The sequence below is a fragment of the Hipposideros armiger genome, unplaced genomic scaffold (assembly GCF_001890085.2).
Source record: "Hipposideros armiger isolate ML-2016 unplaced genomic scaffold, ASM189008v1 scaffold_111, whole genome shotgun sequence".
In the NCBI taxonomy this organism is placed as follows: Eukaryota; Metazoa; Chordata; class Mammalia; order Chiroptera; family Hipposideridae; genus Hipposideros; species Hipposideros armiger.
This window is the reverse complement of record NW_017731461.1, coordinates 1,917,641-1,931,775: the sequence shown is the minus strand read 5'-3', so window position 1 is coordinate 1,931,775 and position 14,135 is coordinate 1,917,641. Positions and strand designations below refer to the sequence as shown.

Genomic DNA, 14,135 nt, shown 5'->3' with positions numbered 1-14,135 from the left:
ACAGAAAGTAAATTAATAGTGGCCTAGGATTAGGGGAGTTAAGGACGAGTGGAGAGTGACTGCTAATGGATACAAAGTTTCCTGTATCCACAGGGTGATCAAACCGTTTTATTACTACTTTTTTTTAAAGATTTTTATTGGGGAATTGGGGGGATGGGAACAGTGCTGGGGAATTGGGGGAAGGGGAACAGACAAGTTGCTGTCGTTTTGTTCTTCAATCTAGTTGTGGAGGATGTTGCTTCACTGGCCCAAGTTGGCACCATCATTGCGCTCTTCTCTGGAGAGGCAGATCAGTCGCCGGCTTCTGGACGGCCGCTCACTGCGGCTGCTGGCCGCTCACGCTGGCTGCTGGCCACACATGGTAGCCCATGGCAATCCACTGCCACAGGGACTGCAGCCCACGCCGTCGCCGGCGACTCAGGGCAGCCCAGCTCCAGGTTGAGCTGTTGTTCAGCATCTTAGCTGTAGAGGGCAGTGTCACTGGCCCTCATATGTGGGATCCGAACCGGGGCCCTCTGGCATCCCAAGCGAGTTCTTAACCATCGCGCCACTCGGCCGGCCCATGATCAAACCGTTTTTAAAATTGTGGTGATGGTTGCATAACTCTGTGATACCTCAAAACCACGTAACTGTATACTTTAAATGGGTTAAATGTATAATATATGAATTGTATTTCAATAAAGCTGTATTTAAAAAAATAGTAAACACCTATTATCTCATGGTTTCTTTGGGTTAAGAATTGGAGCTGGGTAATTCTGGCTCACAATCGCTCACGGGGCTGTGGTTACACCGTTGATCAGGACCGCAGGCATCTTAAGGCTTGAATGGAACTAGAAGATCCACTTTCAAGGTAGTTCGCCTACACAGTAACTTGGTAACTTGGTGCAGCTGTCAGTGAGAGGCCTTAGTTCTTCTCCACATGGGCCTCTCCAGAGGGCTGCTTGAGTTTCTTCAAAGCAGATGCCTCAATGTCTTTTATGGTCTAGTCTCAGAAGTCACACATTTCCAATACATCCCATCAGTTACACACACCCCTTTAGTGGCAGGGGACTACACAGGGCTTGAATACCAGAAGTCAGGGATCACTGGGGGCCATCTTGGAAACTGGCTATGAACATTTGATAAGGAAGACAATAACAGCTAACAATTCTGTGACAGTACTATGTGCCAGGTACTCTTCTAAGCTCACAATAATAAACCTAGGCGGTAAGTACTATTATCTCCATTTCACAGATGAGGAAACTAAGGCACAGAGAAATTCAGTGGCTTACCATGGTCACACACTTAGTAAAAGACATAGCTGGGATTCAAACTCAGGCAGTACAGTACCAAAGCACACTCTTAAAAACTATGCAATACTGCATCCCAGATAATACTTTATTTCAATTAAGTGTTGCCCATTTGTTCTCCAGAATGGATATACCAGTTCAAACTCCCATGAGTTTTCATTCCCCGTGAGAGCTGTCTCTTGCTTATTTTTGCCAAACTAATGAAAGTAGAAACTCATGAATGTTTTCATTTGCATTTCTCTAATTACTAGTGAGGTAACATACTTATTAGCCATTCTGGCTGTCCCTTTAGATTTTACCTACTCCTTTGCTTTGCCCATTTTTGTGCTTTGTTTTTCTTCCCAATTTGCAGTAGTTATTTCTATATTCAATCCCTTATATAATGCAATCCTTTCTCAGTTTTAGACACTGCCAATATTTTCTCCTAAACTATACCTATCTGTAGTCTTAACTAGAGAATACTTCATTGATTAGAAATCTTTAATTACAAAGTAGTCAAAGCTATCAAATCTTATGGATTGTGCTTTGGGGATCTTAACAAATCTATCCTCACCCCAAAGTCACAAAGATATTCTCCGTTTTTTCTTACTGGCTTTAGCATTTTGCCTTTCATTTAGGTCTTTAATCACTTTGGATCTGTCTTTGTTTTACATGGTTTGAGGCAGGGATTCACTTTAATTCTGTCCGTATAATAAGCCAATTTTCTGAGCACCATTATCCATCTCTTCCCCCACCAATTTGTGATACTACCTTTATCAGGTCTCTAAACAGCCATGTCTATTCCTAAATCCAGTTTAGCACTAGCTCTTATTTTCTAAGAGGAAAGCTCTATCACTGTGAAAGTTTTTACTGATACAGTAGGGACTTATCTGAGGGGATGCATTCCAACACACCCAGTGGATGCCTAAAATCATGGATAGTACTGAACCCTATATATAATATGATTTTTCCTATACAAACATAACTTTTCACTTAAAGAAAGCATTTTACGGCTTCGCTTTGGCATAGCCGAATTGCCACCATCACTACTATTGTGCTTTGGGGCCTTTTATTAAGTAAATAAGGGTTGCTTCAACACAAGCACTGCAATACTGCAATAGCCCATCTGATACCCTAGCTGGCTACTAAGTGACTAACAGGTGGATAACATACAGCATGGATAACACTGGACAAAGGAATGATTCACATCCTGGGAGGGATGGAGCAGACAGCAACATTTCATCATGCTAACTCAGAAAGATGGGCAATTTGAAACTTATGAATTATTTCTGGAATTTTCCATTTAATATTTTTGGACTGTGGTTGACCACAGGTAACTGAAACCACAGAAAGTGAAACTTCAGATAAGGGGGCACTACTATAACATATTGCTTTCTGGCTTAATGAAATATCCAACCCATCACCTTCCATGATCCCTGGGCGTTCAATATTAGCTTGTAGTCTTCCCCCAAACAAAATATCCAGTTAAGAAAGTGATTTAAAAAAAATAAATGTATGTTTATTTAAAAAACCTAACCAAGAACAAATGCTGGGACATTGAGAAATTAATGTTTCCTTTGAAAGCCAGCAACAGCCAGTGTTGGCGCACCTGAGAAATTACAGGTGCCTCAGTCCAAATATCAGGTCTCAAAATTTCTTCTTCTCAAATGACAGTCAAAACTAACATTCGACAAGTTGCTGTCTGTGTGGACCCTGATATTAGCATAGGCAATTGTTGCAGCTGGATGTCTGGCTGCCCCATATCCACTACCACCCCTACAGCCTCAGAAAAGTTACATATCCTCAACACTCCACTTGTAGGCAAGTTCTTCCACCGCCTTCTTGCTGGCAAGCCTGGAAAAGCGCTTCTGTTCGAATCCATTGGATCTGCAATTAAGAGATACTAATCAACCAGAATCCTGAACTGGATATTTATTTTTGAGAAAAGAGTTCACAGTCTAATGAATAACTAAGAAAATAAGGCAGTCATGTGAAAATATTTAAGGCATATGCAACACAGTCAAAATGAGAAAATATATCATTCATCCTCTTATTAGTCCTTGTTCAGACCCTTTTCCCAATCTTCGACAACTGTTTCAAACATTTACCACTCTCTAAAGGCCCAACTGACTCTCATCTGACGTCTACATCTATACTTTATCCATTCATTACATAAACATTTAGTGAATTCTATTACATACTAGGCACTTTATCATGAAAATGAGTATAACACAGCATCTGTCCTGATGAACTCAAAGACTAGTGGAGGAGATTGACATTTAAATAAATAATTAAAATAAAAAGCATAAACTATGGTAGAAGTAAGCATTGGGTATCACGAAAATAGAATGGAGATCTTACTAAGCTTAGGTGAGAGAAGAGTAGTCAGAAAAGGTTTCATGGAGGTGGCCTTTAAGCTAAGTCTAAAAGACAGGATTAACCAGAGGGTTGGAGGTGGGTCACAGGTGTTGGGAGGGCATTTCCAGACAGAGCACAGCATGAGCAACAAGAACAAAGGCACAAAAATAAGAAACAGCCTGCCACATGCAGGAACCCAAAGGCAAACTGGTATGGCTGGAGCTTAAAGTATGACAGAGGGAGTAGCACAAGACAAAGTTAGAAAGGCAGGCAGAGGCACAGTCATAATGAGCTTTGTCAGCCATAGTAAAAAGCTTACATTTCATCTGGTGGGGACAGACTTAATGCAGGGCATAAACTGCATTTCAAAGAGATCACTCTGGAGAAGGTGGGAGGCAGGAAAGTTACCGCAAAGGTCCAGCCAACAGATGATGTAAGCAATGATAAAGAAGAGGGAGGGAAAGAGAGAGGACGTGGTAGGACTTAGTGACGGCTCAGGTACATAAAAGCGAAGGATAAAGAGGTGTGTCTGACCCCCAGGCTAATTTCAGTGATAAATAAAGCTACTACTAACCAGGACAGAACAAAACAGCAGGAGCAGGTTTAGAGCAGGAGAAGTCGATGAGTTTAATTTTGAATATGTTCCATTTAAGGTGCCTAAAGTACATTTCAATAGAGAAATATAATGCACAGCTATAGATATACCTGAATGAGCTGCAAATACAGATTTGGAAATCATGTACAATACATATAGGTGGTAAATGAAGGTGAGATTCAGCCAGAGAGAGCACATGGAGTGAGTGAGAACAGCTAAGGGTTATGGATGGAGCCCTGAGAAACATTTAAGGGGTGCACAGAGGAAGAGGAGCTCTTAAAGGTAGCCAAGAAGAAATGATAAAAAGAACCAGGAGTAGGTGTCATAAAAGTTAATACAGGGGTGAGTTTCAAAGAGTAGAATGTCAACTCCCATCTAATATATGAATCTCTCTGTCTTATTTATTTTTATTTATTTTTTTTAAGATTTTTATTTTTTAAGATTTATTTTTTATTGGGGAACAGTGTGTTTTTCCAGGACCCATCAGCTCCAAGTCAAGTCGTTGTTTCAATCTAGTTGTGGAGGGCACATCTCAGTGGCCCATGTGGGAATCGAACCAGCAACCTTGGTGTTATGAACACTGCGCTCTTACCAACTGAACTAACTGGTCGCCCCTCTCTGTCTTCTTATATAAACTTCTTGAAAATGCATGTATTCACTGTCTATACTTCCTCACTTTTCATTCACTCTTTTTTTTTTTTTTTTTTTTTTTTAGCTGAGCCATCCTGCTACCTATTGGCAGCTTAGCGGCTGCTCAGCTCGGGCTGGCCTCGAACCGCTGTTGCTCAGAGCTCAAACTCTTGAGCGAGCTCTTAACCAACTGAGCCATTCGGCCGGCCCTTCATTCACTCTTTAACATACTAGAACCTGGCTTTTGTTTCACGCCAGAGTTAGCTCTCTTTAGGGTCATCAATAACCTTCCTTATTGCCAAATCCAGTGATTTCTCCCTCTCCACAAATCAGTCGCCATGCCCTGCCATCTTATCCCCTAAACACTTCTCCACTTACTCTTCTTCTCCATTCTTAATACCACTGTCACAGTTCAGACCTTCATCACCTGTAGCCTGATCTACTGCAACAGCCTTGTATACTTCCTAACTTGTGCCTTTCATATTACTGCCATAATGATTGGTCTATCTAAAATGCAAAAGTGCTGTGAATCCTTCAATGGCTCCCCTTTGTCTCTCAGATGAAGACGAAGCTCCTCAGAAATGCTTCTAAGACCTTCTGTGACCAGGCCCTAATTACCTTTCCAGTCCATCACATACAACTGCACTTCACACTTAATGCTATCCAACAGCAGCAAACTACTTATGACTGCCCCACCTCAGCCCAATAACACTAAGATATCCCACAGCCTTATGACTTTGCACATATATAATCCTCTTCCTTAACCATCCTTCCTTTCCCTCTTATCTGGGCTGGTAACTGACATCCCTTAAGACTAAGCTTATGTGTCACCAACTCTAGGAAACATCACCTGGCCATACTCTCCCAAGGCTGGATTTACTCTTCCTTTGTGCTCCCAAGGCACCTTGAAAATTCTCTATAGTAACACTTACCAAGTAGCAGTGAAATTATTTACTGTTTGTCGTCTCTTCTAGATAGAAAGTGAGTTCCTGGGATCAGGGACTGTCTCTCACTAGCTGCTTAAAGTTATAACACATATGCTAAGTGTCACTGAACTGATTGGGATAACAGGCTTCCCTTGTTCCTAAGGCCTTCCCTAAGGGACAAGTAGGATAAGTAATGGAAAGCTTTAGGAAGGGAAGCTTATTATGAATGGCACCATCTCCATCCTTAGAAGCATGTGTGGCATTCTAGAGCACAAAGGAAACTACTGTTTTTTGCCTTGGGGAATAAGTACTTGAAAAATCCACTAATATGATCATACAGACAAAGGACATGTGAATAATAAACGAAACCCTAAATAGAATAAAAAAACAAATTGCAAGAGAACTCACAGTAGAAAGAGCTTTGGACTAGATAATTAGGAGCCCAGGGTTCTACAATAATTCCAGCTTTAGCAGGTGAGCTGAGTGACTCCAGGTAAGGTATTACATTTATCTGGGCCTCAGGTTCTCTTTTAAATAACGGGAGTTAGCTTAATTAATCTCATGGGTTTTTCAACTTTAACATACTATAGATCTGTTCTAGAAATATTCATTTGCAGAGGGACAAAAACAAAATTAGAAAAGATGATATAAGAATGAATAATAAGAAAAAAAAGGATGAGAAAGGGAACTAAAAAAGATCCAGGAGAAAATAAGAATGAGAAGTGGAGGGATATTACTGGGAGAGATGAAGACAAATTAGATACCAGTAAAAAATTAGGTCAGGGAAATTCTAAGTTTTAGGTCCAGAAGTTTTTTTAAAAAGAAAGAAAAAATAATGAACTCAGTATAGCAGAGAACATCTTTAGGATTGTGGCTACAAAAATATCTATACTACTTCTGGCTATACGGCAAATTAGTATTCTGAAAAATCCTCCTGCTACCCAAGAGCCTATTTACAGTGAGCTGCAAACCAAAGTATTAAGCTAGCCTGAAAGCACAGTCACCCTAAGGATACTTGTCAGTACGAGTAACTAGAGCCTTGAATTTTGATGACAGCTTGGGGACAGAAGACAATGCCTTAGGCCCATGTAAGGTAGAACGGTGGAGTCTAGTCACAGCAGAGGAACTTGAGCAGACTAACCTACCCTCAGATAGCAATTATAAAATCTACACGAAATATAAAAATACATGCATTTGAAGGCATGGGAATGACCACAAGCAGGCAGAATCAGGATGGAAGTCTGTGTAAAAAGATATTTGTGATGCTTTTTGCCAGAAGGCACTTTCCAATCTGCACAGCTCATGAAGGCAGAAAGCCACAGGCAAACTGGCTTGAGGTGTCATGCAAAGTGGGCAGAGCAGCTGGAAATCCTGAAAGGGAGGGAACTGCAAAAGGAATGAACCCCAAAATCTACACACAAACTGCCCCCAAATTCTTGCTAACTGCTCAACTCTTCTTGTGCAGGGGAAACTCCATTGGGCCTGATGAAAAAGCAACAGCTAGAAATCAAAAGAACTAAGCAGAAATTTTAGCTGCTGCCACTGCAAAGGAGATAGTTTGGAGTTCAAAAACAGCCAAGTCAACTGTCTGTTGGAATAAAAATCAACACACTTTAGAGGAATATAACAGAATTCAAAGTCTCTACAATGTATCATGCATAATGTACAGTATACATTAAAAAAATGACCAAGCATGCAAAGAAACAGTAAAATGTGATAAAACTCAAGAAAAAGCTATTAACAGAAACCAATCCTCAGGTGACCTAAAATGTTGCAATTAGCAGAGAGGACTTCAAAGCACTAATTATAAATATTCTCAAGGAAGAGGAAAATATCTCATGATGAACAGATGGGAAATCTCAACAGACAAATATAAACTATGAAATGGAAATTCTAGAAGTGAAAATACAATAAACTAGCTTAAATGAAAAATTCATTCAAGCCTAATAGACTTGGAGATGGCAGAAGAAAAAGTCAATGAATTTGAAAATAGATATTATCCCATCTTAAGAACACAGAGAAAAATAATGATAGAAAAATGAACAAAACTTCAGAGATATGTGGGATAATATCAAGTGGTGGAAAACAGTGTAACTGGAGAAGAAAGGGGGTTCAGAAAAAAACAATTGAAGAAAAAATAGCCAAATACTTCCCAAATTTGAAAAACATAAACTGTTGATCCAGAAAGCTCAACAAATCCAAAGGAGGATAAACACAAAAACAACCACACCTAGGTCCACCAACCACACCTAGGGGCACCATAGTTAAAGTGCTGAAAACCAAAGACAAGAAGAAAATCTTGAAAGCTGCCAGAAAAAAATATATTACAGTGTATGTATGTGTGTGTGAGGGTGTGGGGTGGTATTTAATAATAAAACAAATGATGACTGAGGGTTGACTTCTAATCAGAAACAGTGGAGGCCAGAAAATGATGAAACATCAATCGTTAGGGGCTGGCAAAACTGTCACAGAACTCTGGTACTGTCAACCCAGAATTCTGTGTGAGACTGCAACCTCAGAAGTTCCCCAGGTGAAATCTGAAATTGGCCCCTGTATGCAGAGGGCAAGGAGAACCAAAGAAAATGGCAGACCACTCCAGAATGGAGTTTTAATAATATGCAAGGAAACTTACATACAAGGCTTGTCTTGGGCATCAGAATCTTAAAAGTTTATATAGAAGCATTAACTGGGTTCAGTCACATATTCAGTCCAAATGGTCTCAACACCTTACTCTCTCAAGACTACATCCTTGAACTGGTTGCTGGTATGGGAACAGTAGGAGGGACACACATTCCAAGGACAGGAGAGGGGATAAGGAGCCTCTGACTGTCCAGGTAGAGCTTGTGCGTCAACAGGCAGTGACATCCTCTCAATGACCTCCTCCAACACTATGTCAGTGAAACCATCCTTCAGAAACAAGGCAAGAAAAAGGTCTCTAATTAACAGAATTGTGCCAATGTCAATTTCCTTATTTTAATAATATATTATAATTATACAAGATATCATTGGGGTAAGTTGGATGAATATACTGTGACACATTGTAATATTTTTTTAAAGTTCTTGTGAGTCTACAATTATTTCAAAATGAACATTTTTAAAAAATAAAGGTGAAACAGACATTTTCATATCAACAAAAACAGAAAATTTGTTGCCACTCGACCTGCAATGAAGGAATGTTAAAAGAGGTTCTTTAGGAAACAAGGAGAGCACAAGAAATGGTAAATATGTGAGTAAATATTAATAACTATATATTTTTTTCTTTTGTTTTCTTAGCTTCTTTAAAAATATAATACTGTATTTCCCCATGTATAAGACGCACCCTTTTTCAAAAAAATTGGGGTCTAAAAACTGGGTGCGTCTTATACAGTGGATGTAGATTTCAAATGCCACAGATGGAACTGAGCACGAGGCAATATATGAAGACAGTGATTTGTCATCAGACACAGATGAGGACAAGCTAATTGTTGGGAGTTTTGACAGTGATAAGGAGTTGTGTGAATTTTATGATGAATAAAACTTGAGTTCAATAACTTTATGTAATACATTTTTGTTCAAATTTCAGGCCCCAAAATTAAGGTGTGTCTTATACATCGGAGCGTCTTATACATGGGGAAATATGGTAACTATAGGACTTCCAGTAAGATGGCGGAACAGACAGACACTTTGCCAACTGCCTCCCAGGATCACACCAAAATTACAAATAATTTATACAACATTCAACCTTAGAAGTCCCCTGAACACTAGATGAACAGAACCTCTAAATGAAGGACTTAAACAGGAGGCCATGTGGAGTCTGGTAAGAGGGGCGGAGACGAGAGAGGGAGAACCCCGGGAGGGACACCTCAGCGGTGTGGAGGCTTCTCCGGTTGGGGGCGAGACCCTCCGGCCCCACACCGAGCTCACCAGCCCCGAGTTACTTTGCTGGAAAGAGGAGTTCTGATAGCTGGCAGTAGAAATTAGTGAGAACTCTCCTTGCTCAACTTGGTGAGGCTGAGGACAGCTAGAGAACCAGTGGAGCTGGCACATGGACTCGCTCGCCGGTGAGCACTCACCTGGTCCCTGGTGGAGGAAGTAGCTGTGTAAGCGGGGCCCAGGAGCCTGCAGGGAAGGACTGACCTGAGCGCTTTTGGTGTGGTAGCTGGAGGTTTGGGGACCATTGTTTCCCTGGTGTGGAGCTTGCACATGAGTAGTGCACAGGAGGGCACGATTTTTTCAGGATTGAGCCCTCCCACAGAGGGTCAGGTCCGGGACAGCATTGGTCTGGTGGAATTGGCATAGGCGTGCTTGTGTGCGTGCACACACATGTGACCTTGGATCCCCACCCTCCACACTGCTTGTGCTGCATAGCCAGGGAAACGCCTCACAGGCACGTTCTAGCTCCAACATTGAGACAGGGGAGTGTGCGAGCCTCAGAAAAAAGCTCTAGAAATGGAACTAAATGAAACAGAGGTATCTAACCTTTCAGAGACAAAGTTTAGAACACTGATGTTAAGAATGTTTAAGGAACTTAGTGAGGACATAAAGAAGGATAGAGAAATCATAAAAAACAACCAGTTAGAACTCAGGAATACAATAACTGAAATGAAGAACACACTCAAAGGAATCACCAGTAGTAGATTAGATGAAGCAGAGGATCGGAACAGTGATTTAGAAGACAAAATAGCAGAAATCACCCACTTGGAACAACAGAAAGAAAAAAGAATAAAAAACAATGAAAATAGTTTAAGAGACCTGTGGGACAACATCAAGCGCAACAACATTCGCATCATAGGACTACCAGAAGGAGAAGAGAAGAAGCAAGGGATCAAGAATGTATTTGAAGAAATAATGACTGAGAACTTCCCTACCCTGGTGAAGGAAATCGACATACAAGCCCAGGAAGTGCAGAGAGTTCCAAACAAGATGAACCCACACAGGTCCACACCAAGACACATCATAGTTAAAATGACAAAGGTTAAAGACAAAGACAGGATCCTAAAAGCAGCAAGAGAAAGACAGCAGGTCACATACAAAGGAACTCCTATAAAACAGCGGACTTTTCTACACAAACTCTGAAGGCCAGAAGGGAGTGGCAGGAAATATTCAAAGTGACACAAAATAAAAGCCTACAACCAAGATTGCTTTACCTAGCATGGCTATCACTTAAAATTGAAGGCGAGATAAACAGCTTCTCGGAAAAGAATAAACTTAAGGAATTCATTACCACCAAGCCAGCAGCATTGCAGGAATGTTAAAAGGGCACTGTTAAACATAAGAAAGGGGAAAACAAGCTAACTCAGGAAGACCGGAAATACAAATAACAAAATGGCAATAAATATACACCTACCAATAATCACTTTAAATGTGAATGGGCTTAATGCTCCAATCAAAAGACACAGAGTGGCTGAGTGGATAAGAAAACAGGACCCATGCATATGTTGTTTACAAGAGACTCATCTCAGATCAAAAGACACACACAGACTGAAAGTAAAGGGATGGAATAAGATATTTCACGCAAATGGAAATGAGAAAAAATCTGGAGTAGCAGTCCTTATTTCGAACAAAATAGACTTTAAAATGAAGACTACAATAAAAGACAAAGACGGGCACTACATAATAATAATGGGATCGATTCAACAAGAGGACATAACCCTAGTAAATATCTATGCACCCAACATAGGATCCCCTAAATATATAAAACAGATTTTGACAGACACAAAGACAGAGATCAACAGCAACACTATCGTAGTAAGGGATTTCAACACCCCCTAGTCACCAATGGACAGATCCTCAGACAGAAAATCAACACGGAAACAGTGGCATTAAATGACACTTTAGACCAACTGGATTTAATCAATATTTTTAGAGCATTTCACCCCAAAGAACAGAATATACAGTCTTCTCAAGTGCACATGGAACATTTTCCAATACAGACCACATGCTAGCCCACAAAACAAGTCTCAATAAATTTAAGAAGACTGAAATCATACCAAGCGTCTTCTCTGACCACAATGCTATGAAAAAAGAAATCAATTACAAGAAGAAATCCAGAAAGCACACAAATATATGGAGGCTGAATAACATGCTACTAAATAGCAAGTGGGTCAACAATAAGATCAAGGAAGAAATCAAAAGCTACCTCGAGACAAACGAAAATGAAAACACAACAACTCAAAATCTATGGGATGCAGCGAAAGCAGTCCTAACATGGAAATTCATAGAACTGCAGGCCTATCTAAAGAAACAAGAACAATCTAAAATCAACAGACTATCTTTACACCTAAAGGAACTGGAAAAAGAACAGCAAAACAAGCCTAAAGGGAGTACAAGGAAGGAAATAATAAAGACCAAAGCAGAAATAAATGAAATAGAGACTAAAAAAAAAACAATACAAAAGATCAATGAAACGAATAGCTGGTTTTTTGAAAAGATAAACAAAATCGACCAACTCTTAGCCAGACTCACCAAGAAAAAGAGAGAGGGGACCCAAATTAATAAAATCAGAAATGAAACAGAAGTGACAACAGATACCACAGAAATACAAAAAATGTAAAGAAAATACTATGAGCAACTATATGCCAACAAATTCAACAATGTGGAATAAATGAATAAATTTCTAGAAGCATACAATTTATCAAGTCTGAACCAAGAAGAAGCAGCAACTCTGAACAGACTGATTACTACCAAAGAAATTGAATCAGTAATTAACAAGCGTCCAACAAACAAAAGTCCTGGCCAGGTGGCTTCACAGGTGAATTTTACAAAACATTCAAAAAAGAATTAATACCTATTCTCCTCAAACTATCCAAATAATACAGAACGAGGGAAAGCTCCTAAGCACATTTTATGAGGCCACTATTACTCTGATCCCAAAATCAGACAAAGATATTACAAATAAAGAAAACTACAGGCCGATATCCCTAATGAACATAGATGCAAAAATCCTCAACAAAATACTAGGAAACCGAATTCAGCATCACATTAAAAAGATCATAGGGCCGGCCAAGTGGCGCGATGGTTAAGAACTGGCTTGGGATGCCAGAGGGCCCCGGTTCGGATCCCACATACGAGGGCAGTGACACTGCCCTCCACAGCTAAGATGCTGAACAACAGCTCAACCTGGAGCTGGGCTGCCGTGAGTCGCCGGCGACGGTGTAGAGCGGCCAGCAGCCGCTGTGAGCGGCCATCCAGAAGCCGGCGACTGATCTGCCTTGCGCCGGAAGAGCACAATGATGGTGCCAACTTGGGCCAGNTACCGTGTGTAGCCAGCAGCCAGCGTGAGCGGCCAGCAGCCGCTGTGAGCGGCCATCCAGAAGCCGGCGACTGATCTGCCTTGCGCCGGAAGAGCACAATGATGGTGCCAACTTGGGCCAGTGAAGCAACGTCCTCCACAACTGGACTGAAGAACAAAAAACGACAGCAACTTGTCTGTTCCCCTTCACCCAATTCCCCAGCACTGTTCTCATCCCCCCAATTCCCCAATAAAATAAAATAAAATATCTTAAAAAAAAAAAAAAAGCATACCATGATCAAGAGGGATTCATTCCTGGTATACAAGGCTGGTTCAATATCTGCAAACCAATTAACGTAATACATCACATCAACAAAATGAAAAATAAAAATCATATCATCATATCAATAGATGCAGAAGAAGCATTTGACAAAATCCAGCAGCCATTTATGATAAAAACTCTTAGCAAAGTAGGAATACTGGGATCATATCTCAACATTATAAAGGCCATACATGATAAGCCCACAGCAAACATCATGCTCAATGGGGAAAGGCTAAAAGCTTTCCCCTTAAGATCAGGAACAAAACAAGGCTGCCCACTTTCACCAATTCTATTCAACATAGCTCTGGAAGTTCTAGCCACAGCAATCAGACAAGAAAATGAAATAAAAGGCATCCAAATTGGAAAGGAGGAAGTATAATTGTCATTATATGCAGATGACATGATACTATATAGAGAGAATCCCAAAGACTCCACCAAAAAACTGTTAGAACTGATAAATGAATTTAGTAAGGAAGCAGGATACAAAATTAATATTCAGAAATCCATTGTATTTGCATACACCAACAATAAACTATCAAAAGAAGAAATCAGGAAATCAATCTCTTTTACAATTGCTTCAAAAACAATAAAATATCTAGGAATAAATTTAACCAAAGAAGTAAAACACCTGTACTCAGAAAATTATAAAACACTGAAGAGAGAAATCAAAGACGATACAAATAAATGGAAATACATACCATGTTCATGGATAGGAAGAATTAACATAGTTAAAATGTCAATACTACCTAAGGCAATATATATAGATTCAATGCAATTCCTATCAAACTACCAAGGACATTTTTCTCAGAAATAGAACATATAATCC

The 14,135-nt window shown here is 40.1% G+C and overlaps 1 protein-coding gene across 3 annotated transcripts in view; it reads right to left on the bottom strand.

The window, feature by feature from the left end:
• Positions 1–2,765: 2,765 nt before the first annotated feature.
• BUD13 (BUD13 spliceosome associated protein) overlaps positions 2,766–14,135 on the bottom strand; it is a 33,056-nt gene continuing 21,686 nt past the window's right edge. For all 3 annotated transcript variants that reach the window (XM_019647489.1, XM_019647487.1, XM_019647488.1), the window contains exon 11: positions 2,766–3,155. In XM_019647489.1, the coding sequence (XP_019503034.1) occupies positions 3,062–3,155 (94 nt within the window). In that variant the 3' untranslated portion in view covers positions 2,766–3,061. The remainder of the gene's footprint in view (positions 3,156–14,135) is intronic.